The sequence below is a fragment of the Hipposideros armiger genome, unplaced genomic scaffold (assembly GCF_001890085.2).
Source record: "Hipposideros armiger isolate ML-2016 unplaced genomic scaffold, ASM189008v1 scaffold_37, whole genome shotgun sequence".
NCBI lineage: Eukaryota > Metazoa > Chordata > Mammalia > Chiroptera > Hipposideridae > Hipposideros > Hipposideros armiger.
Window position 1 is genome coordinate 5,307,565 of NW_017731387.1, and position 26,761 is coordinate 5,334,325.

The window sequence follows — 26,761 nt, forward strand, 5'->3', positions numbered from 1 at the left end:
CGCGACTCTCAGAAGGGGCGGGGGAACGGACGGCCACGCCCCCCACGCAAGCGTCCGCTTCCCACGTGCTAGACTCTGCTGCGCACGCGCACGCGTCCGTGGCCGCCCGTGAGCGGCTCGGTGTCGGCGCGGCTTTGTGACCGGATCGCTGCCTGGGACGTGACAGAGCCTCTCTCCACACTCCCCTGTCACTAGGCTTCCCTTACTAATGAGAAGAACCCCGACGAGTCCTTCAGTTGAGCATAACGCTCTAGTTTCCGGAGATTTGAATTTAGTCCCATGAATGCAGGGACTAGGCGCCAGGAAGGGGATCGGGGTGAGACCCCCATCGGCAGTTTCGGCCCCACTGGCTTCTATAGGAGACTGTGTACCTCGTTGGGGTTGGAAAACGACGCCTGGAAGCTGTGGTTGCTTGTCTGCTCCAATCGGAGTGGCCACTTCCGATGCGGCAAGCCGTGTGTTGAAGCTGTAGCAGCCGTTCAGCTGATACAATTCCCCCTATGGGGCTGCCTCCGGGTACCCCCAGTGCACAACGAGGGAGGTCAAGAGCAGAGCGGTTGCATTCCAGGGTCCCTGCGTGCAGGCATAGCTCTAAGCCACTGCTCTGTCATCACACGACCTTCTCGTCCCACCTGATGAGTCTTTAGATCTCCAGCTTATTATTTCTAGGCCATGGGTTTCCTGAAACGGCAGGGGAAGCAGAATACGAGGGGTGACGAAGCCACTTGGTTAGGTAATGTCTAATCTACCCGCCGCCCCTATTTGCGTTTTTTCTTTTCCTCCATTAGTTCAACACTTAGTGAGTATAATATGCTAGCCCCTGAGGATTCGATGACACGCACTTTGTATCTGAGAACAGTCTAAGCAGGAAAACAGACCCCAACCCATCGATGCGTGATGAAGACAATCCGGGAACAAAGTAAATGGAAACAGACTAGGGAGTTACTGTCTAGGGCTAGAAAAGGCTTTATCCAGGTGACGTTGGGATGAGGCATTAAAAGGTGAGTAGGGCTTTGGCAGGAAAACCAGATTATTTTGCAGAGAAGGAACAGCACACATGAACAAAAGTGACAACAAATGTAGGAATGGCAAGTAGACCATTGTGGCGGAAGCGCATTATGCCTGGGGGAGGCGAGGTAGTCAAGGAAGGCAAGAGCAAGACGGTAGAAGGGGTCTAATGCCATGCTATGGAATTTCAATTTTATATGGGCAATAGGAATTCATGAAATTTTAAGCCAGAAATAACTTTTTTGAGTGAATGAAAATTTGCCATTTGTAAGGTGCTGTAATGATCCTGCCTGGGATTCAGAAAGGTGACTGATGACAAAACGGAGGGGCCAGATTGGAAGACAGGAAGAGTGGGGGCAAGGATGTCAGGACTGGGCAAGAGATAGAGGCCTGCACTAGGTGGCAGCAAAGGGCATGAAAATAGGATGGATTTGGAACAATTAAAGATAAAATCCTGCAGGAACTAATCAAATGTCTGTATTGTGACAGAAATGATAGCTGAGGTTGGATAACTAGGCGGCTAGCTGCCAGGTAAGGGAGCCAGAGAAACAGGAAGAACCACCAAATCAGGGGCAGTGTGTATGTGCACGTCAAACTACCTAAGGCTGGAAAGGCAGCTGCGAGTTTTACGTCTTCTGCAGGATATCCGGTTGCGGCTGTCATATGAGAACGGGTTGGGAGTTTGATCTGAAACACCCTGGGAGCCATCTTTTCTGCCTCCTGATTTTTTTACTGAGACAGGGTCACGTTTCATGGATGTAGTTTCATCAGCAGCCACAACCCATCTGTTAAAGAAAGGTTGGCAGGCTTCCTTTCGCAGGCCTTTTACATAGCTGTTTCTATCACGTGTCATAAATTGAAGCAAAGAGATAAAGGGCTGGGGCGACTAAAACCCTAAAACTCAAGTGGGTACTAAATGAGCTCAAGATTTTCTTTTATTCCCTTTATGGTTTTCAAGTACCCTCCACATGTGAGAGCAGTCAGTGACTATCACCAGCTCCGATGAACACTTTACCGAGGAGACTCCATTGGTGAAGTGGCTACCTTTGACCTATGTCCGGCAGGGACTCAGTGGAGCGAGCTGGCACACACACGAGCGGAACAGGTGGAGATTCGGGGCCTACAGGTGTGCTCTATGCCTGGCCCTCCAGATGGTCTGCATGCAGTGCTGGTGTGCCACAAACTCTTACAGACCTCTGAGATAGATGATTTTTAATATTTTCTTAAAAAAATACAAAGGAAATGAACTCTTCAGGTCAATTCAACTCAGATAAAGAGGAAAACATGGAATTTCAGAGTAAAGGGAAAGGGCATCCTTATTTCGGTTGTTACGTTGCCACACTCCCACTACCCACAAAGCAAGAATTTCATTCCATAACATGGGAGCCTTGAACGGGAACTCAGAAATGGTGATAGCAGGTACTGGAACTGATGAAAGAATTTTGGTTGTCCTTGATTACTCTGTCCCGGGATGAATATAATTCACTGTAAGGACATGTAAGGGTACCTTATAGCACGACTGAATGTACCAAACACAGCAGTAGAAACCACTCCTTAGCAGAAGTGTGCCCTTCAAAGGATGGGGCAGCACTCAAGTAGCTGAATTCACGCTGCTACCACCCCCGTCCCACCCCCAAATAAATAGCATGGAAATGTCATAGCAGTATGTGGTTCAACGAAGACAATCTGTCACCCACTCAAGGCAAACCTTGCCATGCACAGATGAGCCCCGGCAGGGAGTAAGATGATCGCCAAGTCACAGGTACTTCCAGTCTGTCTCCAGGCACACTGAACTCCCACCCTTACTCCATCCCGGCCCATCCCAGCATCTGTCCACTCTGTTGTTCTCTCCGACAGTCAGTGCCAAGAGAAGCAGCAGGCAGTTCAAAGACTTCGGGGGAAGCAAAAGATCCTTCAAATAACGCGGCCGCCTCGGTCTTCCAGATTACTCTTCAGGGCTGGTCTGGGTTCAGTCACGTGCCCTGATATTCAGGTTACTGCACTTTGCTCTAAATCCAGCTGATGCACCAACCCTGTGCCTGTAAGGGAATGTCAGCCAGATCTCCCCCAGGTCCCCAGAGTTTTGACAGGGCTCTTCACTTTGTTCTCCTCCAGAATGGAAGCATGCTGCCCTTAGCTACCTGTAGACTAGTACAGGTATTTATTCCTGGAAAACAAAGGCTTGCAGTTTACCAAGCTTCCTCACGTTGGTGCCCTTCCAATCCCGATGCAGGCTGGGTATTGCCCACACCCGGGTGGCCATACTCACCTTAACTCAACACACGAGGCATTACACACATACAGTCCTCCTAAGCACACAGGAAGTTAGACACAGCAGAAGGTGCTCCCCAGACTAGGAGGAGAGGTGACTGGCCTCTCACATCCAGTCAGTGTGCACTCTCTTCCCTTGAGTGTCTGTCCCCGCCCTCCTTGGGGATGACGCCAGCACGAGGGGAGCGTGTCAAATAAGTACCATAACCACCGCACTGGTGCTGGTCATCACACTGTGCACAGTGAGAAACAGACATTCTGGAAAGGAGCCTTGATTCTCCCGCAAACTGCCCCTTGGACTGGTCACTAGCTCTGAGTGGTGCGCCAACAGGGGTCACTTCTCTCGGAGAACACACACGCCAGCATCACAGCGCTGGGTCCCCATGGATGTCACCACTTCCCAGCTGTCGATGATGGGGTCATAGCACTCAATGCTGCTCAGCAGGCAGTTCCCGTCATATCTGAGGGAGAAGCAAAGGTGAGATGAGCTTTCTGTCCTCTCCATTGAGGCTGCCACTGCCGATATGTCCCCTGACCCATGCCATCCCCCTCCACAGTGCACATGGTCACGCTGCCCCGAGGCATGCCGACTCCAGCCTGGTGTGAAATGCTCACCCTGCAATTGCGTACAGTCTGCCCCGAAGCACTGTGGCCCCCACGTAGCACCGTGGGGTGGTCATACAGGTGACAGCGGTCCAGGAGTCGGTGCGGATGTTGTACGCCTCAACGGAGGAGAGGTGAGCAGTGCCATCAAACCCCCCCACCACGTATATATGGTCATTCAGCAGGGCTACGCCTGCACCTGTGGAAAAAAGTACAGCAACTTACTACCACTGAGCTTAGCATCTGAATTCTGGAAACAAAACACGGTGGCTGATGGCTAGCTGAGGGGTGAGGACGAGAGCCAGACTGGCCTGGAGCAGGCAGTCGAGCACAGGTTATCTCATCTGTAAACCCCTCGGCTGGCAGGTGAAATGAGAAAAGAAAAGCCATTAATTTGATTAACTCAGAGCCCAACCCTCTCCATTAGCAGAAAAGAAGGAAGTGGGAAAAAGAAGGCAAGGGGCAGTGACTATGGCCCAGAGGAAGAACAGGACAATGGCCCCGGGTCTCCCCTTCCTTGCAGCCCAGCCCACTGGGCTGCGAGATGCTCTCAGGGTACAGGGCTGTGGTGCTGTCCTGTCCTGAGCGTCATCTACCACGTAACAAACCACAAAAAGGCTCTAAAATGTGCCAGCATGCAATGACACAGGACATGGATCAAACAAGACTTTGACCTTCAAACGTATAACCTAGTTGAAAGTTTGTGCTTATTCTCATGATATTTATAGAAAACAGAGGCCAAGAGGAGAGCGCAATCTGACTTGTGATTTACTGAAGTCTATAGTTAGGGAGGGAATACAGCCTGATTGGTCGACCCATCCTGCAACGGCACCCACCACCCACGTGAAGATGTGACAGCATTGCTGTTTGCTCCCTTAGATCTGACCACTCTTACCAGAGCGCTTGGTGGCCATTGGTGTGACATTAGTCCAGTGTCCTGTATGGGGATCATATTTCTCAACTGAATTTAAGATGTTCAACCCATCATATCCTCCTGAAAGAGAAAGTAGAGGCCGTTCCAGAAAGAATGACAGACCCTTACGCCCAGTCCCAGCCCACTTTTTTTTTTTTTTTTTTAGCTGAGCCATCGTGCTACCTATTGGCAGCTTAGCGGCAGCTCAGCTCGGGCCGGGCATCGAACTGCTCTTGCTCAGAGCTCAAACTCTTGAGTGAGCTCTTAACCAACTGAGCCACTCGGCTGGCCCCCAGCCCACTTTTTTGAGTGTTCTAATTCTTTTAGTCTTGGCTCTCCCTCACGAGTTCCAATAATCCAAAGCGAAACCTGAGCGTACCCTATTTTCCGCTTCTATGAAAACGATAACCCCAGTTAATGGAAACTGTGGGGGCAGACCAGGTTTTCGCTGATGGAAGTCTATGGACTCGATGTTGGTAAAAGGTGTCCAGAGGCTGCGCCCATTCAGCCCCACCTCCCTGCTCCCAGCTGAGCACCTAAACAGTAGATCACCCCGCTGGCCACCACCAGCCCGGCGCCCTCCCGGGCTGTCTGCATGTCTCCCAGCATGCTCCACTGGTCGATGTTGGGGTCATAGCGCTCCATGCTGGTGTGACGCCTGCTCCCATCGAAGCCTCCGGACACGTAGATCATGTCTGCCCGAATGAACAAATCACAGGCTGTCAGAGAAGTCTCCCCAGATCCCACAAGTCCCGCCAATGTGAGGGAGCAAACAAAGTGTTTCTTCTGGGATAAGTCAATGAAGTCTGACTGGTAAGAAGACAGCACCATCGAGACCTCTAAAAATGAGGGATCAGAAGGGACCCTTAAAAGCACTCAAACATGAGCTGCGGCTCGGAAGGCACGCACGCTGAGCCCAACCACCACCTGCTGCCAGTCGCGTGAGAACACTGAGCAGCCCTGGCAACACTGCTGTCTCCGAAAGCGACCTCAGCAGCACCCCCACAGCTCACACTCCTGCAGGACGACAGGGTGGGTGAGCCCCATGCAGCACGCAGCACACAGCCCACCTCCCAGTGTGGTGGCTCCAGCAAGTCCCCGCCGGACGTTCATAGGGGCTACGGAGTACCAGACCCCATCCTCATCTGCCGTGTAGTCTAGACATTCCACTGAACTGAGGCGGGAACGGCCGTCATAGCCACCGATGACATAGATCCGGTCGTGTAAAGACACAGAGGCCACATAACGTCTCTTCCGAGTGATGCTCTACAGATGGAGGAGAGAAGAGGAGGGTTTGAGGCACACGTTTTCATCTACACACTCTGCTTCGTCAGGTTGTCACCACCCACTCTCAGGCACTGCTTTGTCCTCAGGTGGCCTCCAGCTGTGTGCCTACCCAATGAATGCCTCTGGCATGTTGTGATGCCCTTAAAGATGCAAGCCTTCTGCATGTTTGCGCTTGCCCAGGCTGTCAGAAGATTTCATTTTTCCGTTACCCAGCATCGGATTCCTTTCTATTCCACAAGGAACTGGGCTAAAGACTGATATCCTTCCATTAAGTAGAAACGTTTTCCTGCACTGCTAATTGCTAATTAAAGAACCAAAGGCCCAGAAAGTCAGAACTGACCAAGAGAGTTCCACGTTTTCTCAGAATTATTACCGTTCGTTCGCCATTAAACAGACATACCAAGGGAGAAAGACACAAACTTCTGAGTTCGGCTGAAAACAACGTAACCCCGAGTTCCATTTAACAAGTGCAGCCATGGGGCATGCTGGGAGTTACAGACAGCCCCGGGGCTGCAGCACAGTGCCCGCCAGCTGAGTCTGGTGTGACTCGGGGTCTCTGGTATTTCTGAGGTCTAATCGCCCAACCTAAGTAACTTTTCATTAGTACCCACCGTGTGCATAACACGGTGTAAAAAACGTTATGCTGTCACCCACCAGCTTCTCTATTTTTAGGGCTGGACTACCACAGTCCAGGGTGAGTGACTGCGGACTCTTTCCCACGACTGAACCCCCGCCCCTTACTCACTGGCAAAAAGCTCCACTCCTGAGTCTTGGGGTCGTATTTCTCCACCACGTCGATAGGAGACTGCTGGCTTCCGAAGCCCCCAACCACCAGAAGCACTTCGTTGGCCCCTGAGGACAGAGGGAGAGAACGCTGGGTCACCGCCACATGCCAGGCGGCGTAAATGCTCACAGGAAGGTGAGTAGGACGTGGCCCAGAGGAGCAATCTGATGTAAAAGAGGCATCAGAAACCATTTCTTCTTGAGGCTCTAGCTCTTAAGGATCCAAATCTTCGCAGTTTAAATTTCTGGACAACACTGAACCTGCAGAAGGAAACTTGAACACACCCCTACACCATGCCAACCTATCTAGAAGACTCTGGCTGACATACGGATGGGGGCTCGACGCGCAGGCTGAGACAGAAGGCGCTCCCTGGCCTCCTGCCTGTGAAACTCAAAACGGCGCTTTTTGTAATAGGGAAGAACCCTGTCCTAACCTTGTCTCAAAAACCCTGACAGGTGTTGCATAGCAACCAAGTGACAGGTTTTAAAAATCTCTTTTCCATGAACTTTAATTTTTCCAATTTAGCCAACTATATGACCACGTTCCCTGCCAGTTCATCAAAACTGCCATGTAACCACAAGACCAGGCTTTTAAAGGGAGTCCTCTTCTCTACAATTTTCCCAAAGGAGATGTTTTCATAGACTTTCTATCTTTCCCTTCCCCTGTGGCCTTATTCTGATAAAATATTTCCTGCCTTGTCTCTTTCCAAAGACCAAGTCTTAGGAGGGAATTCCGGGGAAGTGAGTTAGCTGGAGCATTTGGGACAATTCAGTCACCAGGAGGGTATGTAAGAGGCCACGGCGATCTTCTAAGTACTGGATGTGAAAGAGCAGAGGTTGTACCTTCACACTGACAGGAAACACAGGGGGACCTCTTGTGAAGTAATGGGCCTGACTATGTCCATCAATGGCTGCGACCACCATTTGGTGGAAGAGAATACACTTTAGGATACTTAACAGGATACTCCACACCACCTAGGAAGTAATCGTGCCAAAAAGCTGAACCTGAATCTTGAATCTCATCAAGCCTCCAGTTTCACCATCAGCTAACAGGAAATGCAGGGGACAGAAGAACATGTCAAATGACAGTACACTGGTGCAATCAGCAAAACCAAGGAGAGGGGGAAAGTCAGGTCCAACAGCCTAGTTTCTTCAACAAATAAACTGTAAGGAAAAACCAGGCAGGAGTGAAAAGCCTACAGATTAAGAGACTACAGAGAGGGCCGGCCGAGTGGCGCGTTGGTTAAGAGCTGGCTTGGGATGCCAGAGGATCCCGGTTCAGATCCCACATATGAGGGCCAGTGACACTGCCCTCCACAGCTAAGATGCTGAACAACCGCTCAACCTGGAGCTGGGCTGCCGTGAGTCGCCGGTGACAAACCCCTGTCTTGATAATACGAGTTCATTCAGGCAGCTTCTGAAGGTTGGGACACAGAAGCAGATAGGGAAGATTATGGAACAAGAGCCAGAGAACCAACAGCAGTTCCTGTTGGCTGAATGCCTGTCAACAAACATTCTGGTAATGATGTGTCTACCCGAGACTGAGGCAGAGGGCACGACGGGAGGGACAGCATGCTCCTGAGGCCTTGACAAGGAGATGCTATTAAGCTTCTAGCTGGAAACAGCTTCAGAATTTCCCTTCTAGAGAACACGGAGGGCATGCAGAGTCACATTCTAAAGTCTCAAGGTCAGGACGATAAGCAAGTTCCATGAGCAAGGAGGAAGTTTCTGCTGCCTGTTCAGAGAACTGTGGGAAACATACCCACACGGAATCCGGCTTTGCTGGCTCACAGAAGTTCCCATTGGCTTTAGTTCAACTGAACAAACAATTAGTGAGTGCTATCATGAGCTCTCTGACACACCTTCGGCTCTGCAGCAGAGAAATACATCTTCTGTAGTGAACATAACTCTAGTGATTGGACTTAACTCCCTAGATTTATGCAGTCCCCTGTATCCGTGGGGGACATGTTCCAAGACCCCCAGTGGAGACCTGCAATCTTGGACAGCACTGAACCCTACATATACTGTTTTCTCCCATACATGCTCACCTTTTCACTTAAAGGAAGCACTTTATGGCTTCCCCTCGGCTGATCTGAATCGCCAGCATTACCATTCTTGTGCCTTGGGGCCGTTGTTAAGTAAAATAAGGACGACTTGAACACAGGTACTGTGCTATCGGACAGCCAATCTGATCATGCAGACGATGCCTGAGTGACTAATGGGTGGGGAGCGTGGACACGTGGGACAAAGGGACGATTCACGCCCCAGTGGTAAGGAGCAAGATTTCATCCCATTCATACTCAGAATGGCTGGCAATTTAAACTTACAAATTGTTTATTTCTGGAATTTTCCATTTAATATTTTCAGACTGCGGTGGACCGCAGGTAACTGGAACTGTGGATAAGGGGGAGCTACTGTATAGAAGAAAAGGAATAAAAGGACTTGTCCAAACTCAAACTGGGAGTAGAAAGCGAAGCATGTAAAATGTCTGACTCTTTCCACGATGCCACTGATGCCACCGGCTCATGTGGGCTTAAAGGATATGTGTATACTTTTTTTTTATTGTTTTAGCTGAGCCACCCTGCCATCTGTTGGCAGCTCAGCTCAGGCTGTGAATCAAACCAGTGACCCTGTTGCTCAGAGCTTGTACTCTTGAGTGAGCTCTTAACCAACTGAGCCACTCAGCCGGCCCCGATGTGTATACTTTTTAAATAATAAAGGTAACCATAGCACGTGTCACCGGCATGGAGGGATGTAGTTAACATTCCCCTGCAACCCCACCTTGCTGCAGGTTTAGTGCTTCCCTTGTGTGCTTATGCTCATGCAAACACACATGTACAGGAGTTTTGCCTCTTCTTTTCAATGAAGCCCCTACTTCGTATACTGTTAGCCTGTCAACCCAGCTACGTACAACTGACTCAACGCTTTTAACAGTTTCCTAGCATTCCACAGTCCCATCAACCTCACTCCCCTCAGGTATAATTTTTCTGGCAACGTTAGCAATTCATGATGAATTTTTTTTTTTTTTTTTAAGCTGAGCCATCCTGCTACCTGTTGGCAGCTTAGCGGCAGCTCAGCTCGGGCTGGGCATTGAACCGCTGTTGCTCAGAGCTCGCACTCTTGAGCGAGCTCTTAACCAACTGAGCCACTCGGCCGGCCCCCATGGTGAATTCTTATGCATACGTCTTCACTTACATGTGCTTATGTCTACAGTGACATTATTTCTCTAGTACAGATTCCCAGAGGTGGGACACGAAGGGTATGAGCATTTTACCCTGATCTTCACTTCTGGAACCGCTAGTGGGGCTGTAAACGTCCACTGTCTCCTCATGTCCCCTCGTCTGTGTGCCACCTGCAGCCTCACACCAGCCTTCCACGGGTTACTATTCTTTTCCTTGTTAATTTATGTGGATTCTTTTCATATAAAAAATACAGTAAAACCTTGGATTGCGAGTAACGTGGTTTGCGAGTGTTCCGCAAGACGAACAAACACTTCTGATACATTTTAACGTGGTAAACGAGCAATGTCTTGCAATATGAGTAGTTTGTTTCTGGAACAAATTATGCTCGCAAACCAAGGTATGACTGTATTAACCTTGTGTCATATATATGGAGTATCCGTTCTCTCAGTGCAGGTCTTTTGACTTTGTCTCTTGCCATCAATTGGAAAAACAAAACAAAAGAAAAAAAAGATGCAGTTCACTAACCTTGAAGGGTTCTAGGTTTTCCTGTTTTAGTTAAGGAGGCTCCTCCCCAGAGAGCAGTGAGAAGGGGAGTTGTCATCTAAGGGTAAGGCTTTGTAAAATGAGGAGTCCTGGAGATCGGCGGTACAAAGACGCGCATGTACTTAACACTACTGAACTGTACATTTAAAAACGGTTAAGATGGTAAATTTTACATATATTTTAACACAACTAAAAATAGAAAAACAGGCTCCCACCCAGAAGTTATACAAATATTTTCCTATAATTTCTTCTAATATTTTCATGATTTTTCACACTTAGTAACCTCAGTCTTGTGTTGATTATATATCTTATACATAGTATGAGACACAGACCATGTTTTGTTATCCTGTAGGAACTAACAGAAATATATCATCTACTATTCCTGCTAAGAGTTCCCTTAAGAAAACAGCAGTATCTCTAGGTAGTGGCATTGTGGATGACTTCTATTTATTTATTTTTTGCTTCTCTGTGTTTCTAAAGTTTCTACATTGACATGTAGTACTTATGCCATTAAAAAATGTAGGGGCTAAATCATCATTCTGCTTAAAACTATCAATGAACAGCTTAATTATCAATTAACACCTCAGCTTTTACACAAATCATCTAGGCTCTTGAAACAGTAAAACTGGGAGCACAGGAAACGGAAGTGAAACCTGAGCATGCTGTGCACTTACACGCAGTATCTCATTTAATCACGACCACAGCCCAGGGAGACCTGGTTTTAGAGGTAGAAGCACAGGCTCAGATCAGTGGAAACCTGGCCCGAGGCCACACAATCAGTCACCGCTGGGGTCTGCTCAAATGATGGCATTTGAAATAATATCCAATCCACACACTCCAAATATACTGAAATAAACTGATAACATTGTATAACACTTTACAATTTATAAAGTGCTTTCACACACTATCCCTCATTTAATCCTCCAAATAATTACGTAAAATAGAGAAGATATCCTTGGTTCATAGGAAAGAAAGCTCAGGTGGTACAGTGATTTGTCTGAGATGATACAATCAATACAAGATTAAAACCCACTTGAAACAAGGTCTTTAAGTTTTTTACAGACTGCTCATTGTGCCAGCTTACCCAGACGCGCCCTCGTCCTCGGTCCCTGCATCTGACTGCGCAGCTCAGGCCTGAGGTGGAATTTCTTGGCTTCATCGACGAGGTCCCTGCACTGCAGGCTGCAGCGGATGACAGGCTGGGGCACAGCAGACAGCAGAGTGAGTGGCAGGGCCACCTCCAGCATCATAAGCACAAACGGCACATGTGCAGTTAAGTTGTAATTACTTCTTAACACATAAAACCAGTTTCCAAAACCTGACAGGTCCAGGAGGGCTGCTGGTAGGAACCAGGCTATGGGTTTCCAGAAATGGTAGAAAGTGTGTGGAACAGACACTATGTTACATGGCAGAAGCCTCAAATGGTGTAACAACATACTGAGGGGCCTCCCATCCAGCCTGGCACTCACAGCCACAGCTCCTGTCTGTGCATCCTGCCAGTAACCGTGCAGTACAAGTGCAGAATACTTCATAACAGCTGAAGGAACGACCGAACAGCTTGTGTTGCTCTCTGGGAGGGCAGGCGGGATAAGTCAGGTGTGAAGCCACTTCTCCGGGGCTCACAGCACTGCTGTGCAGGCCACGTGCATGTCTGGGAGAGCTCTGTGCTGCACTCTCACTGCACCTTCCCCATGCACCCGGGCTCATGAGACTGGCCGGTACGAGCCAGGTCACAGGGCACCACGCCCAGGCTTCTGCGTGGGCTCAGCCACTGAGGGCCGCCAGGAGCTTGGAGTGAGGGACAAGGAGAGAGGTGAGGTTCCCTCTCTGCCAGGTAAGTGGTGACTGGGGATGTCAGTCCCGAGTCCGGCTCCAGAGCGCAATATAAAGAAATGGATAGGAGGGGTATATGCATGGGTTGTACAGAAGAAATCATAAAGAAAAAGGTTTGAGAAGCGACACCAATAAGCCTGAACTTTTCTAATGTGAACTGAAACACTTTTGTATTAACTCCCAAAGAGACGTGGGGCTGGTCAGAAGAGCCATTCACTGACTAGGCCTTACCTACATAAGTCAGCATTCCCCCAAGGTACGGTCCAGGTAATACAGGTGACACGTAAAATAAAATTATGAAAACGTACCACAAAGAACTCAAGTTGGAGAAACACTTATAAATAAACTCGATTTGACCTGACTTGATATTAAAACTACTTTTGCATTGGTTTCACCAGAGGTCGAAAATTGAGACTTGACAGCAAAGCCTCTTTTTCAGGGCAATTTGGAACAACTGACGTTTAATGGAGAAGGGCACAAAATTAATCATAGACGTTGCTTATGTAAAACGCTTAGCATCATGTAAAACAAGGGCAACGAAGAATGAGTTAAATTAAACCATGGACTTTCACCTGTGCCAGGAGCCTGACCTGCGAGCCACGACCCGAGGCCACAAGCACCAGCCCCTGGCACTCTGGAGGCAGAGTGCCCCTCATGACACAGCCGCTGGGGACACAGCACTGAGCTGTGAGAGACACTGCGGGGTCTGGGCCGCGCCCCACTCACCTCGGTGTCTATCACGTCTGTGATGTACCTGGGGCTCAGCAGCGGCATCCGGACATACTGCAGCAGGTCGGGCAGCGACTCCTCGCGCTCCTTCCTGGCGTGCTTCACCCAGCTGACGACGGCCTCAAAGACGGGCTCTTCTGAGTCGACCTGCAAGCATCAAAGTGCGCGTGCGTCTCACACCTGTGTCCCAGCGCTCTCCCTCGTCCAAGAGCAGCAGCGTGTGCTTCTCCTTCCCGTTCCCCATGAGGTCCAGCTTCCAGAAACAGCTGGGTCTTGGGACAACAATCTTTTTAGACAGAACTCACCGAGACCAGGACAAGAACTAGAGTCAAATGGGCTAAAACACCTAGGACACACAATGCCTCATCAGCCACTGTCACAGGCTGGCTTTCACCTCGCATCTTCCCGGTGCTTGAACTCTCTTCTGGTCACTTCAGAACCTTTAAGGGGGTGGCTCTTAAAATAGCCTTTCTTCTTAAGTACTCCCTAGTGTCTCCGGGCTTGCCCTCCAACGCCCCTGCTGGCCTAGGAAGTGGGGGCTCCATTTTCACAGCGTCATCCATTAGCGGTCGAGCAGCAACTGTGCTATCTGAGATGACACACACACCAGTCACTGTAGCGACTTAGGCCCAAGCTTCCCCATGACAAACTGGCTGACATGCCCTGAAACCCATGACATGTCCCTGGAACAGCACTAGGGATAACGACACCTAGGACCTTGCACAGACACCAGAGCCCAGGCCCTGTGTCCCTTCCAGCAGCCCCCAACTGTATCTGCAACACCTTTCAGAGTGTGACAGCACCTAGAGAAAGAAGCCATTCTGTGAACCTTTCCTAAGAACTGAAATGTGGACAGTGCTTCCCAACACGCACGCGCTCGACGTCTTCCTGAACACCTACTAAGTGCCAGGCCCTGTGCTGAGGCTGGATTACAATGCTGAACAAAGCAGATGTGAGCCTCCTCTTCAGTGGGGAGGTGGGGTTCAATCGGAGAAATGAACAAGCCCGGGCCACCGTCATGCACCGCCCCAGAGACATGCAGGGCTATGTGGCAGAATACGGGGTTTCCTAACTCCCACGAACAGGTGGGGGTCTCCCTGCAGAAGCGACAGCTTTCAATCTGATAGATGAGCCACAAGTCAGCCGGGGTGAGCGAGAGCCCTCCAGGCAGACGAAGAGCACAGGCCGCACTGTCCAATGTGGGAGCCACTAGCCCCAGGCGCTGGCTACACTTACGTTAGCTCAACTCAAGTGCAATCAAAAGCTCATCTTCTCGGTCACACTCAAGGCTCAGTGCATACGGGCTCCGAGCGGCTAGCGAGCTGGACCGTGCAGACACAGCCCTTCCATCTCACAGGACAGCGCTGTCCTGGAGCAAAGAGGGACTGCGCTCTTGGGAAACGACAGGAGGCTGGTGTAGGAGAGTGACTGAGGGAGCGGACCAACCGCAGCACATCAGGCTGGAGAAGTGAACAAGGCCAGATCACAGACAGCATACGAAGACTGGACGTGACTCTCGGAGCAACTGGAAACCATGAAAAGCTTTCAAGCAGGCTAGTGACGCCGACGACACTGATGTTTGTAAAGATCACCTGACGACCACAGTTTGCAAGGGCCAGGAGCGGGGACACCAGTTAGAGGCGAAAGGTGATGGTGATCAGCCCGGGCGGCAGCGATGAGGATTTATGGCCTGCCTTCAGGGGCGGTCACACAACCCAGCCTCCTGATGGGTTCGGCGCAGGGGAGGGTAAGGAAGTGTATCTGGAACTGTTTAAAAATGTTTTTGTTAAAGAATGACAGGCTAATAGTTTTACACAGCTGCATGCTTGATCCGATACATTTTAGGTTTAAATTAGATACACTAACAATTTAAAATCAGGCTTTTCAATCATAAGCAGGGATTTTTGGTGTTACTGAAAACAGAATAAACTAGAATCGCAGGAAAAAACCACTAAACTGGGAGGAAAAACCCCAACATTAATGCTTCACCATGGAGAAAAATTTCTCCATAATAAATTTTCACAGAATTCTTTTATGCATCAGGCACTGGCATTCCTACTGCTTAGAAAGTATGACTATTATCTACGTTGTACAGAAAAGGAGACTGTAGATGAACAGTTAGGTAACACAGGTCACCCATCAAAAGCCACTCAGTCTGGTTCTGAAGCCCACGTTGTTTTAACCAGCATGACACACGGCTTCCCACGGTTGTAAGTGCTACTGTTTTAGACAATGGACAGGAAGTGTTAGCTAGAAACGGGAGTCGGAAGTCTGCTTCCTATTTCTGGCTGGCATATGTGGAGGAGAAAAAAATGTGTCATTTGCTGAGAAAAAAGCAGAATTCTCAGACTGGTTTCTTCTCAGCATCTGAATAAAAAGGTTAGTTATCTGTTCTTCCTGTGCCAACTAGTTTTATTCCAAAGTCGATGTTGTTCTAAAATAAATGACTTCTGTGACTGCCCCTGATTTGGTCAATTACAAACCAAACAACTAGGAGACCACCTCATCGTTTAGTGGTTGAGAGAACAGACGGCCTGGCTGCCCGCGTCCGAGTCCTGGCTTGACCGTTTTCTGGCTGAGGTCCAACGGTTAACCTCAAGGCCTCAGTTTCCTCCTCTGAAAAATGAAGATACTTCTGAGAATTAGATGAAAAATCCGAAGAATGGTGCCATGAGGGACTGTCTGTTTTGTTCCCAGCTGGAAGCCCAGTGCCTGGAGCTGTTCCGGGCACAGAGTGAGCATTCGGTGGCTGAGCCGATGGTGAAGGCTGCGTGTTCGGTGTTCTATGACACGTGTGGTGAACTTCAAGTCTACGGAGCTCATTCCGTTCACTCTATTTCTGTGTGTGGACAGATCTAGAAAAATCCACATGTTCTAGCAAATTATCAGTTTCCCAGTATGAAGAATGTGCCATTTGGCGGTATCTGGCACTTCACTGCAGGGACACAACGTCCCATACCTTGAGGGTGGGGGCAAATGTCAGCAAATACGTAGCTCAGCAGCGTCTGTAACAGCAGGTTCTCTGGGCTGACAGGAAATAGCAAGCCGGCCAGACACTCATTCCTCTGAGCTGAAGCAAGGTCGCCAATGTGCCAGAATCCATTTTCCCTCAGAAAAGTCACCAGGGAAAGGAGTAAAGAAAATGTTGGCGAAAATTTGGTAAGAAATTATCTAAGACTTGTTATTACATGAGAATCCTAGTGTTAACAATAAATCAGGGGGTAAGCATTTGATTTACAAAAGTGTATCATAGGATTTCTTTAAGTAGCAAACCCCTCCTACAGCATCTAGAGTTTTTTTTTTTTTTAAGATTTTATTGGGGAATTGGGGGAGGGGAACAGTGTTGGGGAATTGGGGAAGGGGACCAGCCAAGTTATTGTTCTTCAATTTTAGCTACGGGTGGGCGTAGCCACCATCCCATCTGGGAGTCGAACCAGCAGCCTTGTCGTTAAGTGTACACCCTATCCACTGAGCCATCTGGGTGGCAGCTCAGCTCAAGGTGCCGAGTTCAGTCTTAGTTGCGGGTGGGCGTAGCCCACCATGGAACAAACAGGCAATCTTGTTGTTACACCAGCTGAGCCATCCTGCCACCTGTTGGCAACTCAGTGGCACCTCAGCTCGGGTGCAGCATCACTGGCCCATGTGGGAATCGAACCGGCAGCCCGTGCTCTTAAGCCAACTCAACCAACTGAGCCACTCGGCCGACCCCAGCATCTAGAGTGTTAATCAAACTTTGCCTCTTTCCAGTATGTCTCATTTAAATTGGCGAGCTACTAACTTCTCGGAATCCACTAGTTTAAAATTCATTGTTTATTATTATCTGAGGAGGGTAGGAGGGAAAAAAATGAACTCTTAGCCTTCCTAGAGAATCGAATTTCTCCTAACTGGGGGAAACAAAACCAACGGGTGGACTTTTATCTACCACTTGGCTCTGCTAGGTATTTTCTAGAAGGTACTAAAGAACTGGGCCACTGGAGATTGATGCCACGGGCTTCAAAGACACCAACAGCTCTGAGTTGGCCTTCTCATGACCCCTGACCTGTGGCAGTAAAGCCCTTCGGCCATGGTGCTGTGACTTAGACCTAGGACTGCCTGAGGCTCATCTCGCTGGGTTTTCACTGAGTGCTGACCTGGGCCAGAGCATCTCCCTCTGCAGGTCAGGCACCACCCCAACATCCAGCTCACAGGTCCCTCCTCCACGCCCTTGTACCCCCCTAGCCACATGTGACCTGGCTCCTGCTCACAACCGTCACCCTCTGTCCCCTCCTTTTGATCCCATTAAACCCAGGTTTACTCTTCTTTCTTGTATGTCATTTCCTCACTCTGAACAGGCTCATTATTCTCTAGTTAATAATTTCTGTCTTCTCTACCACTGGACTGTGACGTCTCTGAAAACAAGAGCTGCACCTTACTTTTCGATCCACAGCACATGGCACAGTGATGGCTGTACAGCGGGCACTGTTGACAGACGTTTGTGAAATGAGTGAGTGGCAAACAGAGAAATCCACTTTCCTTCCGGTTCATGCTTAACCCACACTTTGTTCAATAGTGACTCCTACCCATGGGGATCACGTATTTTATTAAAGAAGGTGACGAACTCCCTCCCTCCCACTAATATGCAAATAAATCCAGCACAGAGTTCCAGGGCCACCTGGAACCCTCTGGACACCCGACAAGTAGCCCCCCGACACGCGCAGGGCCCCCCACCCACCTGGATCTCGTCGCACTTGATCAGCTTCTCCACCTCCCCCTGGCCGAGGAGGATAAACTCCTCATGCTGCACCACCTCTGGGAAGTGCTTCTGGCTGAAGACCTCCGCGGCCCGCACCAGGTCAGCGCAGCCGTGCGTCTCGGCGAAGTCCCGGATGCCCAGGCAGTTGGAAGGGTCCAGCTGGCTGTCCAGGAACTCGCAGCAGGCTTGCTTCACACCTGGGCAAACAGATGGTGACAAGTCAGGGCAGCACACGCTGGCATCGCGACATCTTCTCTACACAGTGTCACAGCTACGAATCAGACTGCAACCTTATGCTTAAGGAACTCAAGTCCCACTTCTGTGTCATGTGTGAGGGGACCTGCAGTGAGGCGTCCACAGGGTCTCCTCTCCAGCTTCAGACAAACGCGGCAAGACCACTGGCGTCGGCGGACTCTGGTGCCATTGAGCACACATGCCAACAACACCCCTGAGGCAAGCTCAAAACCAATTACAACTCAGCACATCCCTAATTTTTTCTGCACGTGAAAATTTACCTCCTAAGTTTTGTGACTGTCTAACCACTATGCTGTACACCTGAAGGTAACGTAATACTGAACACCAACCATAACTGAAAAAATTTTTAAATGTTGAAAAAAATTACTAAAAGATTCCAGTGAAGGAAAAATAGGAGATACTGGTAACAATCTCACGTTCCTCTAACTGAAACGTTCAGAGTATAACCTTAATGTTACAGCTGTGCTGTAATACAAAAGTTTCACACTGTTTCAACCGGGTATTAAGAACTGAAAACAACAGAAACATCAGTGGAGGGTAAGAAAGACAAGCTGGGCGCTGGAAGGGGGACTACCTCTAATCCTGTGAAAACTGTATACTCTCATTTTTATGTGTCAATTTACATTTTTAATACATAATTTGTACGGTTTAAAAATTGGAGGTGCAAAAGGGTTTCCCCCGAAAATCTCTATCCACCTGGCCCCCTTCCCCTTCCACATGGGTGGAGAGCAGTATTGGTGTCCGGTCCTTGCAGGGCTCCTGTGCCCATTACGTAAGCAAGTGCATCCATTACCTCCTTCCCCAGCTTTCTAAAAACAGGGAAGGTGTAGATATTCGCTTCTAAAGAGCCAAACACTGACATGTGGAGAGGTTCCTTCGCACTGCGAATGAAATCGGGCCTTCCGTGCCATGGCAGTGAACAGGGGTGCCTGCAGTCTGTCTCCACAGTTTCACGATTAAGCTGACAACACTCACTGTAAAACTTTCCAGGGCTACCTTGCAGCAGCTGTACCTTTCAGCTGAAGCAGACAGGCTGCGGGGAGCAGCTCCTGCACGTTCTCCACTGTCACACGCACCGTCTCCGTGTACACGAAGTCCAACAGGATCCCCATGGTAGAGGCGGTCAGACCTTGGATGTCGACATAAGGCTTCCCCTTCTCTGAAAGCTGGGTACAAAGCAAATATGGCTTATGTTTGTAGCTGTTCAAATGGAAGATCTGTATGTAACCCAGTGAGGTGACACCTTCTTGGAATATCAACTTTACTAGTGAATAATTTAAAATACTGCTTTCGTATTAAAGCAAACATAGGTGTGTTACAGAATAGAATGCACCAGTTTCACCACTAGTGTCCATGAGCTTTTCAAGCAAAGCACAAAACTTCAAAGGAATTTCATGCTTGTAGAAGACCCTATGGATCACAGCTCCAGACCCCCCAGGACTACCCAGTACGGTCTCGTCCGTCCTCAGACATTTGGTAATGACGAAGAGAACGTGCAGGTCATCCAAAGGGGCCTTCTGCTGTAACACTGTCTGAACACACTGAGCCGTTTGATACTTTTGCAAGATACCGGGTTGATTCTCTTTTACCAAGTTGCTGGTGGTATATTTAGTCTAGAATACACCCTTGGAATTTTGAGTATTGATGTGACCGAATGATCATAGGAAACTGTTTAGCTAAGGGTAGAAATCTTCAATTTTACAGGACAGTAAACTACCTGAAAATTGATTACCTTATAGAAATTTTACTAAAGTTTAACTGTAGTTTAGAAATTCAAATTACTCACAAAACTCCAGTGCATCAAAGTCACCTCTGATTCCTCTATCAGCCAGAATAGTCAAAAAGTATTTGCTACCAAAGCCAAGGACAAAACCAATCCCTAACATTAAAGTCACTAGTGCATTATTTTATTACCATTTAACAGAGTATAAGAATTTACAAACAGAAATATACGAGATCTGATAATTAAGTTCGCAAAGTAATCCTAGAAAAAGTGCTACATACCTCACTGCTGAACATCACTAGTCACCTTTGAAATACTCCCCCTTGGGAAGCTATGCACCCACGCCAGCCCCTAGTACACCCTTCAAAGCAATTCTGGAACTCTTTTTCTGGAATGGCCATGAGAGCTGTCATCATATTACTCTTGATGTCCTGAATGTCATCAAAATGTCTTCCTTTCAATATTTCCTTTATCTTCGGGTAAAGAAAGAAGTCACTGGGGGCCAGATCAGGTGAGTAGGGAGGGTGTTCCAATATAGTTAGTTTACTGGCTAAAGACTCCCTCACAGACAGTGCCGTGTAAGCTGGTGCATTGTCGTGATGCAAGAGCCATGAATTGTTGGTGAAAAGTTCAGGTCATCTAACTTCTTCACGCAGCCTTTTTAGCACTTTTTTTTTCTTTTAAGACTTTATTGGGGAATTGGGGGAGGAGAACAGCGTTGGGGAATCAAGGAAGGGGAACTGACAAGTTGCTGTCCTTTTGTTCTTCAGTCTAGTTGTGGAGGATGTGTTGCTTCACTGGCCCATGTTGGTATTATCATTGCGCTCTTCCTGGGTGAGGCAGTTGCTCGTCAGCCATTGGACAGCCACTCATGGCGGCTCATGGCAGCACACAAAAGCGCACGCCAGCTGCCGACCAGCCCCTGCAGCCTACGCTGTCGCCGGGAACTCATGGTAGCACAGCTCCAGGTCGAACTGTTGTTCACCATCTTAGCTGTAGAGGGTGCAGCATCATTGGCCCTCATGTGGGATCCAAACCGGGACCCTGCTGCTCAGAGCTGGCATCCCAAGCCAACTCCTACCAACGAGCCACTCTGCCGGCCCTTCAGCACTTCTAAGTAGTCAACTTGGTTAAGTGTTTGTCCAGTTAGTACAAATTCATAATAATCCCTCTGATACCAAAAAATGTTAGCAACATCGTTGCAACAAGTTCACGACTTAACTGTCAGACCTCATGTAAGACACTTATTCCAGAAGTTTCTTATTTAGTTAACTACAGTCACGTCTGCCAACTCACTTAAATATGGAAATGATATCACCACACAGTAACTTAGAGCAATTACAGTATCATTTCACGTTTACATTTGCTTTACAATTTTTCAGAGTGGTTCTCATTTACTATTATTTTATCTGATTCTCACAGTGACCTGGTTAAGGTCGTCAGGCCTGATACTGTGGCCATTTAAGACACAAAGGATCTAAGGTTCAAAGGAGGGCGCTCAGAGACGTAGATTTGGGCTCAGTTCTCTCTGAGCGCCCTCCTTTGTATTAGTCTTAAAAATAAAGACCAAACCATCTGGCATTTTCTTGCCCAAAGTCAGTTTTTAAAAAAAGACTGTCAGGTACTCACTGCTAAGAAAAAAAGAGAGGGAATTTGTGTACAGAACTCGACCCAAAGCCTGAGTGTGCAGGCAGAGTAAGGACAGACGAGGAGAGTATGTGGGGTCTGCAATCGGCCGACAGCTGCTGGGTGGCACTTTCCTCACTCACTCGACTGCCAACTCCTTCCGATGCAGGTGGGCAAACACTGGGAAGGACAGTACAGGACGGTGATCTGTGATGTCATCCCATCCAAGATCATTTAAAATTAGCCAGGATTGGGCCGGCCAAGTGGTTCAGCTGGTAAGAGCACGTGCTTCTAACAACAAGGTTGCCGGTTTGACTCCTGCATGGGATGGTGGGCTATGCCTTCCTGCAACTAACACTGAACACGGCACCTTGGCCTGAGCTGCCGACGGGCGGCCGGATTGCTCAGTGGTTAGAGCGTGTGCTCTTAGCAACAAGGTTGCCGGTTTGACTCCTGCATGGGATGGTGGGCTATGCCCACCTGCAACTAACACTGAACACGGCACCTTGAGCTGAGCGGCTGCGAGCTGCCGAAGGGTGGCCAGATGGCGACCTGACTTGGAGCCGAGCTAGCTGTGCGCCCTCCACAACTAAGATTGAAGGACAACAACTTGGCTGTTCCCCTTCCCCAGTAAAATCTTAAAAAAATTAACAAGTAAATAAATAAAAAATAAAATTAGCCAGGATTGGCTGAAGTGATCTGTGAGGTTTCCATGCTCCTCCCAGCCATGTGACTGAGCACTGGCTCATAGTATCATCAACTATTTCAGCCTTAAAATGAGATTACAGAATATAAAAATCTGTATTTCAGAGGCTGGGAGGCACAGTAGTTAAAAATTGTTTGGGCTTTAGTCAGAAAAGTTAGGATTAAATCCCACCTCTCCCATTCACAAGCCATGAGACTTTGGGGAAGTCATTTAATACCTGGCACCTTGTTCCTTCATTTGTAAAATGAGATGGTGACACCTAGCTCTAGGGTAAATGATATAACCATCATCCAAGACAGCCCCTGGCCCATGAAAGGCAGCTATTGTCATTATCATACTGCCTCTTCTGTTCAGATCCAGCAGCAGTAGCTTCACTAACAAGATGGGACTAACTAAAGAAAATACTGTGGTTAAAAAGATTTTTTTAAGAAATGTTACCATAATGAAGTATTTTAAGTATACGTATAAGCATAGATAAACGATACAATAAACACTGGTGTATTCAGCACTCAAGCTTAAAAAAGAAAAGTAAGATAATTTATTTAAAGATTAAAAGTCAGACTTGAGATCTCGAAAAATGAAAGTTACAGTGCTTATGGACTTGTGGAGAGACTGTCCCACAACCCTGGAGCTGGACCCAGCCAGACCCCGCCAGAACAGACTGTTTCCCTAACCCCTCAGCCTGTCTGAGCCACTCTCCCAAGCCCTGGTCCTGTAAGTTCCCTTAACAAACACTGACAGCACTGACAGATACGATGTAGTCGGCCTGTTTCTTTGGTCTCTCAGCCCTGGCAAAGTGTCTGAACAGTACTCTCTTCTGCTCAGCTGAGAATACATCAAACTATATTCAACAGCCGTACGCTACACATGCCAATTACTACAGCAGCCTTTCTTAACACTTTATGAGCATCAGGCCTTTCCTCTCATCCAGCTGACCTTTCCCTAATCCCCTCTGTCAACTGCTTACACTCCAGAGTCAGCATTCTGTTCCCAGTGAGACTCCATTTACCTACGCAGCCATTCATTAAGTCTTCTTCCTCTCATTTGAAATTACTCTAAAATCCACACCAGTGGAATGAATACTGATTTTCTCCACATACTGGTAGGAGGGGTGGGATGAGGACCGAATCCCCCTCCTCTGTCCTTCCCTCCTCACTCTCCCCCTAGGATTCACTGAAAAATATTTAACTCTAGAAGGAGAAAAATGGGACATTTAAAAATAGTAAGTTAAACCCAGTAGCTGATTGCTTGTGTGTGTGTGTGTGTGTGTGTGTGTGTGTGTTACCATGCTAGCCACTGTTCTCAGCACTCTACATGCAATTTTCCTAAAGAACTGTCAAAATAACCACATGTTATGATGTATTACTCACCTCCCTGACTGGAGATGAGGACACTGAGGCCGGCCGAGTGGCAGGTCCTCACCGGAGCCCATTTACCACCACCTACAGAAATCCACTGTTCTGTCAAACTGCAACTAGAGCCAACGACGCGAGTCAACCACAAGGTTACAAGCCTCACCTCGCTTGTGAACATGGCGCAGAAGTAATCGCTACAGGCAGCCAGCACAATGCGGTGGGCAGGGAAGTCCTTCTGCTCCACTCTCAGGGTCACGTCGCACAGCGTGTTGCTCTTCCGGAGCGAGTTCATTGAGTTGAGGATGGACTTAGCGTGAGTATTCGTCATGATGTCTTTGGGGGCCATGATGCCTCCCATCAAGCAATGTGGAAAAAGAATGAAAATGGCCCTGGGATTCTGCAAATACAACAGAAAAAAAAAGTCAGCATATCTGAAGGATGGGGGAATAGGACATTTTCAATTAGTGTTACAGCTCAATGAGGCCTCCTGAGAACCAAACACCAAGTAGAGAGCACCCCTATTCCCGGCGTCACCCCTACTAACTATCCCAAGTAAAAACGATCTCTTCTCTGAGTGCCCTTACAACTTGACATTTATTATAATCAATAAACAGCTGTATTATCTACACAGCTATACCCAGCTGTGTCTCAAATGACAAAATGATGAAAAAACAAAACTTCTTAAAGGTGTATACCTCTGTTATTCAACATCCATAAGTAGATTATATGGGGAAGTATGTAGAGGGTGGGGACCCTGTTTTACATATTTTTTCTATCCTACCAGGTGTACAATAAGTGCGCAGTCAATGAATTCAAGAAAAGAAAAATCGTGCATTCATCTTGGAGCAGTAAACGCCACAGTGAAAATAAACTCTTTTTTCTAAAGAAGTATGCAAAGAATCACTTATGATGACATCCAAATATATCTGGATTCTTAAAATGAGGACCCAATACCTACACTGTATAATGGAAACCACCAAGTGTGTCTGTGGACTTCCACTTGGTTAGCTACTGAAGCTCTTCTCCAGAAGGGTCTTCCTACACTACATTATTGGAAAATGTCCATCAACAGCAACAAATCAATACTTGCAGTAATTCTCTATACTGAAACAAACAGCCTTATTGGGATAGAAACTTAGCCAAACACCACTAATTTTACTGCCGTAGCCAGTCGCCTGCAAAATTCACCAGCACACATCCCTTGAATGAGCGCAGTAATAGATTACACATCAAAACTGAAAGAAGTACTTTCTTGATGGTTGACAGGCTTTGTCATATTATTTCTTTCCTTTTCTTCTTCAATGACAACTTCTGGGGAATGAAATGGGGTGGTTAAGAGAGTCTATCTTACTTCAAAACCGAAACTTTCTGAAATAATCCAAGAAAACAACTCAAGCCAGGGTCTTCAAGAGTCCAAAACTCACAGCCATAATTTTTGAATAGGAAAAAACGACCTCGCAATTCTCATGTACACTGTTTACAATTAACATGTTGTTCTGCAAGCCCTGGAGATAATCCCTCCAGCAACCCTGCGGCACCCACTGTACAGAAAAGGAGGTGAGTCATCAGAGCATATGACGTTTTCAAAAAGATTTTCCTTAAATCAACTGAGTTGCGACTCTGCGGACGGAGGGAAGGTCTGGACAAACGCCCATGTACTGTGAAGGCTTTCTGGGGGCGGGGGGTCCCCACTGGGCTCGGCCCACATCTGTCACACCGCAGCAGCCCGAAGGCCGCGCGGGGATGCCTGGCTCGCCAGGCTGAGTCTCGGCCCGTCCTCCAGCCGCCCGCCCCCGAGGCCATCTGTCCCAGAACTTCCGTGCACATCTGAATGGGGGTTCCACCATGAAGGACTCGGGGAGCGCGTCAGATTCCGGCACCGGGAACGCCGGGTGGGAGGAGACGGTCTCCCCCGACGGCACCCGGGACGCGGCGGCACCGCGGCGGGGGTCCCGGAGGGCGGGGCTGAGAGCCGCGCGCCCAGAACCTCCTCTGCGTCCCCTCCGCGGGGACGGGCCGGGACCGCCACCCACGCCCGCCGTCGGCTCACCTGCGCCCCGCCCGTGGGGATGGGGTGAGTGGGCGCGGCCAGCAGGCGGCTAAGGAGCCCGGGAGCTCAGGCGCCGCCGCCGCCGCCCCTAGCCGCAGGCTCGCGAGCCGTCGCCGCGCTCGTCGGGCGCCGTCCCCGCGGCCGCGCGACGTGATGACGTCGCATCCCCGCCCTGAGCCGCGTCACGTGGGGCGGCGGCGGCACGTGACCGCAGGTGTGCGGCGGCGGCGTCCCTCGGGGCGTGTGTCCCCGAGGCCCCGCCGGCCGGGAGGACGCCGGGGGTCCGGGAGCCGTGGATCTGATGGCCGGGGGTGCGTTTCACCTGCCGGGGCTTCAGGGGCGCTCCCACGGCGAGTGAAGCCACGCAGGCTCCAGGTTTCTTCCAGGCCATGGCGCACGGTGGCCTTTCGGGCCGCCCTGAGACCCCGACCTCCGCATTCTCTGCATCATAGTGGGGCCCGCCACCGCCCCGCACGCGCTTCTCCTCTGCTGCTTGCACCCCGAGACAGTTCGTGGAAGGAACGGATGGTCACCGGAAGTTGTCCCTGAGGGACCTTGCGAAGGAACCCCTAGAAGTCCCAGGAGTCCTCATCTCCCCTTCCGTCTGCCGACGTCTCCAGCTCCTGGGCGTGGAGCGTTCCCGTTAGGAATTTTGCTTCTGACTGATTCGGGTGCACGCGTCCGACTGGCTCCGAAGGGGATCAGGCTTCTTGACCCAGTTTCTGTCACTGTCCAAACACTGTGTTTGATTATACTGTTTCCCTCGCGGGCCTTTTGATTCCTTAGGGATAAAGCCATAGGCAAGTGGGCAGCCATCTAATTTTACAGTGTTTCCATCGTTTGCATCTCCCTCCGATCTCAGATTATCCCTGATTCACACACTGGGCGTCTGACTGCAGGAGTGGTACAAGTTCTGTTGGGGGCATTTGGAAAAGTTCGCCAAAATTATGAATGCAGATATCCTTAATCGCGATTTATTTTTTTTTAAGATTTTTTTTATTGGGGAATTAGGGGGATGGGAACAGTGCTGGGGAATTGGGGAAAGGGGAACAGACAAGTTGCTGTCGTTTTGTTCTTCAATCTAGTTGTGGAGGATGTTGCTTCACTGGCCCAAGTTGGCACCATCATTGCGCTCTTCTCTGGCGAGGCAGATCAGTCGCCG

The 26,761-nt window shown here is 49.0% G+C and overlaps 1 protein-coding gene across 3 annotated transcripts; it reads right to left on the reverse strand.

The window, feature by feature from the left end:
- Positions 1 to 2,205: 2,205 nt before the first annotated feature.
- KLHL12 (kelch like family member 12) lies at positions 2,206 to 26,623 on the reverse strand. Of its 3 annotated transcripts, XR_002123519.1 has the most exons (13): positions 25,922 to 26,623; positions 23,713 to 23,946; positions 19,152 to 19,305; positions 17,864 to 18,081; positions 13,150 to 13,299; positions 11,675 to 11,789; positions 6,828 to 6,934; positions 5,866 to 6,061; positions 5,332 to 5,490; positions 4,778 to 4,876; positions 3,895 to 4,081; positions 3,278 to 3,740; positions 2,206 to 3,175 (listed from the first exon to the last, which is right to left on the reverse strand). XR_002123519.1 is itself a non-coding variant. In XM_019638132.1 (12 exons), exons 1-12 carry the CDS (start codon positions 25,988 to 25,990, stop codon positions 3,614 to 3,616), a joined length of 1,815 nt encoding a protein of 604 aa, XP_019493677.1. In that variant the 5' UTR covers positions 25,991 to 26,623; the 3' UTR covers positions 2,206 to 3,613. The 3 variants fall into 3 exon arrangements, 2 of the variants coding, with proteins under 2 accessions (XP_019493677.1, XP_019493678.1); XM_019638132.1 differs by having other exon boundaries at positions 2,206 to 3,740; XM_019638133.1 differs by lacking the exon at positions 25,922 to 26,623 and adding an exon at positions 25,600 to 25,723 and having other exon boundaries at positions 2,206 to 3,740.
- Between the last annotated feature and the right edge of the window lie 138 nt (positions 26,624 to 26,761).

Coding starts and splice junctions, on each gene's coding strand:
- KLHL12 (XM_019638132.1), bottom strand. CDS start 25,990: ATGGCCTGGAAGAAACCTGGAGCCTGCGTGGCTTCACTCGCCGTGGGA. Junction 6,062..6,827: donor AGGAGTGGAGCTTTTTGCCA/GTGAGTAAGGGG, acceptor CTCCATCTGTAG/AGCATCACTCGGAAGAGACG. Junction 3,741..3,894: donor AGACTGTACGCAATTGCAGG/GTGAGCATTTCA, acceptor CTTCTCCCTCAG/ATATGACGGGAACTGCCTGC.